This window comes from Solanum stenotomum, chromosome 2 (assembly GCF_019186545.1).
Source record: "Solanum stenotomum isolate F172 chromosome 2, ASM1918654v1, whole genome shotgun sequence".
In the NCBI taxonomy this organism is placed as follows: Eukaryota; Viridiplantae; Streptophyta; class Magnoliopsida; order Solanales; family Solanaceae; genus Solanum; species Solanum stenotomum.
The window spans coordinates 29,300,681-29,305,062 of NC_064283.1; the positions used below are offsets into that span (position 1 = coordinate 29,300,681).

Consider the following 4,382-nt stretch of genomic DNA (forward strand, 5'->3'; position numbering starts at 1 on the left):
AAGAACTATACTTTATATAGACACTGTTTTAATTTTATTTAGCATGTCACTACATTATATTTTGTAACAAAAAAAAGTTAACTCTATGTAAATACAACAAAAAATTTATAAATTAACTTTGTTTGTAATGAGATATTCAATTTTGCTCGAGCAGGTAACACAAATTTTATAGGAAAAAATAAAGGAAAATGCAGTAATAAGTGTGACTTTTTAATTACAGAAATCTAGTACTCTTATTATTATTTTTGGTCCCAATTTATGTCATTATGCTTGAATTTTGGGAGTTAAGAAATTAATTCTACAGCATTTTTGCATGTCTTTTGAGTTATTAACTATTGTAATTTATAGTAGCTTCTAAATATGTAGATTTTATTTTAAAAATTCAAAAGATTCTTTGTCAGAATACAATTAAAATTTAATTATCAAAGAAAATAGTGTTTAATAACTTGTTAACAAAAAAAAAATCCACGCGGATGAAATCGGAAATGAAACTTTAGGGTCACACTAGTCTGATGTATCTTGATGGTCAATTGAAAATGCTTTTGTTAAGACTATTGCCTTCCTGTGAAGCTAGTATTCACTATCCTATCTACAATCTACATGAATTAGTGATGTGATTGACTGTTATTAGGGTCTAAAAGTTCACTAACAAAAATATTGTCCACGTGGATCTCTGAGTTGGATCGAATTCAACCTCCATGTGAAATTCAATCATGAACTTATCGTATGAGGCTTGCTTAGTGCAGTTTACATTTTCTGTGTAATCAGCGAGTTATGTCATAGTGTGCAGATTATCACAAAATACTCACCACAGAATGCTCACCCTCAGCACAGACGCTATGCAAAGGTTATGGATTGTGTTAAAAAAAAAGTTCCGAAAAAATGTAAACTATCAAATTAGAGTAAAGCCTGAACCGCACAAATCCTCTCCAGTTTCACTTGTACTAAACTCTAGAGTTTCTCTATGGTTCGAAATTATATATGAACGTAAGAAGCAAAACCATAAATGATTATGTAACAACAATGGAAGTTTCCATTTGATATCCAAAATTTTATGTATTGTGCTTAACTATTATTCTATAACATGACATCATATGGCCATGGAAATAAAATCACTCCCTGCCCCCTATACTATCTTATAGAGAAAATTAGAACATACAATTGTTTGTTAAAGGAAATTGGTGCCTGCATGATTTTGATGCAAGAGTTGGTGAGCAATCTGATCCCTAGCTTGCACAGCATTCATTGACCTCACTATATTTTCTGGAACCATTTCATCATCGAAAAGATCAAATCTGAGTTCTGGATTCAGCTGTTCACCTCTCATCTCGCAAATATTATGCAATACACAGCAAGCCCCCAAAACCACAGGCAAATCTTGAAGCTTCACTTCTGTTCTCTTTCGTAAGCAGCTCCACCTTGCTTTCATTCGCATAAACGCCTCTTTAGCAACCTTCTGGACTTCCCCTACTTTTTCATTGAAAGCATGTTGAGTCCAAGTAAGATTTTGGCGTGTGTAAGGAGCTAATACCCAATCCATTAATGGATATCCTGAATTTCCTACAACCCAAGTATCCTTCAGCTGTCCCCTGTTTGCTCTCTGATACAAAGCTGATTTTTCCAATACTTTGTCATCAGACATCGAACCAGGCCAACCAATACAAACATCTGTGAAAACCCCTTTTGGATCAACAACACCTTGAACTGTAACGGAGTATGAAGTTTTCTGATTCCTCTCTGTATGCCTTTTGTTGAAATAAGCAGCTACACTTACTTTTGGGGCAATTATTGGAACATGTGTTGTGTAAATAGATCCACCTACATTTGGCATCCCGGATAACATCTGGAATTCATGTTTGATCTCGTTCATCTTGTAATCATCATTAGGCCATTGCACGAATTTCGGCATCAGAACGCCTTTAATCGCGGTGCAAACCTCTAGAACAAGCTTATGACAAGTAGATATGCCTAGGCCAAAACGCTTTGAAACTTCACGAAGTGGCTCCCCTGTAGCCAATCTCCAAATGCAGACAGCAACACGTTGGCGAACTGGAATCGCTTGACGAAGCATTGTGTCCTTTTTAGTGACTACAGATTCCAATTCTTCACAGATCATATCAAAAGTTGCTCTGGTCATCCTAAACGCTTTCTTAAACTCCTCTTCTGGAAAATCAGGGCTATTACACTGCTCCCACCACGCTTTAGACCTGTCTTTCACCCATAACCTCCTTTGCTGTTGAGGCTGAGATTCCTCCTCCGAAGTTGAAATGAATTCAGCAGAATTCTGACGAGACCTTTTGTTATTAGTACCCGCCATTGGCTTCACTTTCTCATTCATTATTAACCCGGATTGTTGATTCGAAAAGTCAAACACAGATTGATTTGTGAATTGCTCCTGAGATGACCAATCCAATTTAAGTTCCGCTTTGTCTTCTTCCTTATCAAATCCCAAAAATTTGTTCAAAATAGCCTCAACACTCTTCAAAGAGCCCTGTTCAACAACTTGTTCCAAATCAAAGTCAAAATCATCAACTCTTCGCTTCTTAGGAAGCGGTTCAGGAGCAATCGGAGCAGCAGTAGTATCAGTAGTAGCAGGGAAGTCAAAATCTTGAAAAAAACTGAAGAAATTAGGAGAAGGATAATCTTCCTGATTGGGAAATAGGAAAGAAGAAATTTCCATTAAACAAAATATTGATATTGGAAACTCAAAAATATGAAGAGAGAATGAATGAATGAATGAATTTGGATAGAATGGAAGTAGAGATGAGAAATATATATATATATATATGTTGGAGACACGGTCATGAGTAAAAGGAAACGTGTGAAGGGACGCGTTGTTATGGAAGTTTCTGGGTATAGGAGTGGGGGGTGGGGTTTGGGGTTTGACGGTGACTATTGAGTGAGTTTGATGGAAAACGGATAAAATAGAAGCTAATGTGAAGTTTATTTAATAAAAAAAGGTCACGCGGTTGGGGATGTAAGGGAATAAAAACGCATAAACTTAGCCACGTTGGGAAATTCGGACACTAACAACGAACTTTCCTTAACATATCTCTTTTATTATTATTATTATTATTATTATTATTATTATTATTATTATTATTATTGTATCAATTTTTTCTTAGTATTATCAATTTGGCTTTGTGGCTTTTAATTAGGACTTGTTGGACCTCAGATGAAATCATGCTATGAAATGAGATAAAAATATATTTTAAGTAGTATTTTTTATTTATAAATATAAAAATTTTATGAGTTGTGAAAACTATTAATATTGTTTAAATTCTTTATATAATCCTATCAAATAAACAAAAGTTCATATCAAAAGTATAGTAAAAAACCTCTCTAAATTGATATTCGATTCTGACTTGGACTAATGAAAATAATCACTCATTTCGATAAGACAATAAATTTTCAGAAGACCATATATATATATATATATATATATATATATATATATATAGTCCTATTAATATTAGAAATCAATAATTCTTTAAAAGTATAAATATATCTAAGAAAATTTGGTGAAATATAATTATATTGTATTTTATTTTTTGTTAAAATTTAAATCGAGTTAAAGCTCATCCCTAACTTTTCTTATTGGGTCTAAAAGCTTTGGTGTTGCCAAGATTGCAAATCTTTTTGAGTGTATGTGGAATGATCTCTTTTGTACTCACATCATGCTTTACATGTTTGATCGATCATTGTTGATTTTATGGTACTTTTTAAATATAATTTATTTTTATGTGGTGTATAATAATTTAATTATAGTATCTTTTTTTAATATATCACGGAAATTCATTATTTTGTACATCTTTATTTAATGATATTATATCTGATTAAATGAAAATCATCTTACTTTGCAGGATAGAACAAGAGAAGAGTGTGCTAAAAAGGTTGCAACATGCTTTCTAAATTATATTTAGATTTTTAGCTAAAAGTAGAGTTAATATTTTTAATACTAGGTTTTAGATTGATCTATGAACATAAAATTTAATTAATTAGCACAAATATCAATTCAACACACGCCACATATGCTATTAATCTTCATTATACTAGAAAAAGGAGAAGTTGTAGAACATTGCTTAGTGTCTTTGAAGAATATACTCCCATTACACGTAAATTAGGGTAAAATTTTATTAGCATTATTTTTATATGTATAATTAAAACATTATATATGATTATACATGTACTTTTGTTACTCAATAATAATTGTATCTAGTTACTTTTAAATTTTAAAAATCATTATATCTTATAATATTCGTGCAACGCACGGGTACGTATACTAGTATATTATAATAACAAAGAATAAAAGGTCGCGATGCTATCAAAATGTATATGCAAAACTTTTCCATGAATATGCAAGCTAGTAAAGAATAGCACGT

General features: G+C 32.1%; 1 protein-coding gene across 1 annotated transcript; it reads right to left on the reverse strand.

The window, feature by feature from the left end:
- Positions 1-1,010: 1,010 nt before the first annotated feature.
- LOC125856503 (protein ALP1-like) lies at positions 1,011-2,758 on the reverse strand. The gene has a single exon (XM_049536065.1). It carries the CDS (start codon positions 2,678-2,680, stop codon positions 1,169-1,171), a length of 1,512 nt encoding a protein of 503 aa, XP_049392022.1. The 5' UTR covers positions 2,681-2,758; the 3' UTR covers positions 1,011-1,168.
- Positions 2,759-4,382: the final 1,624 nt, after the last annotated feature.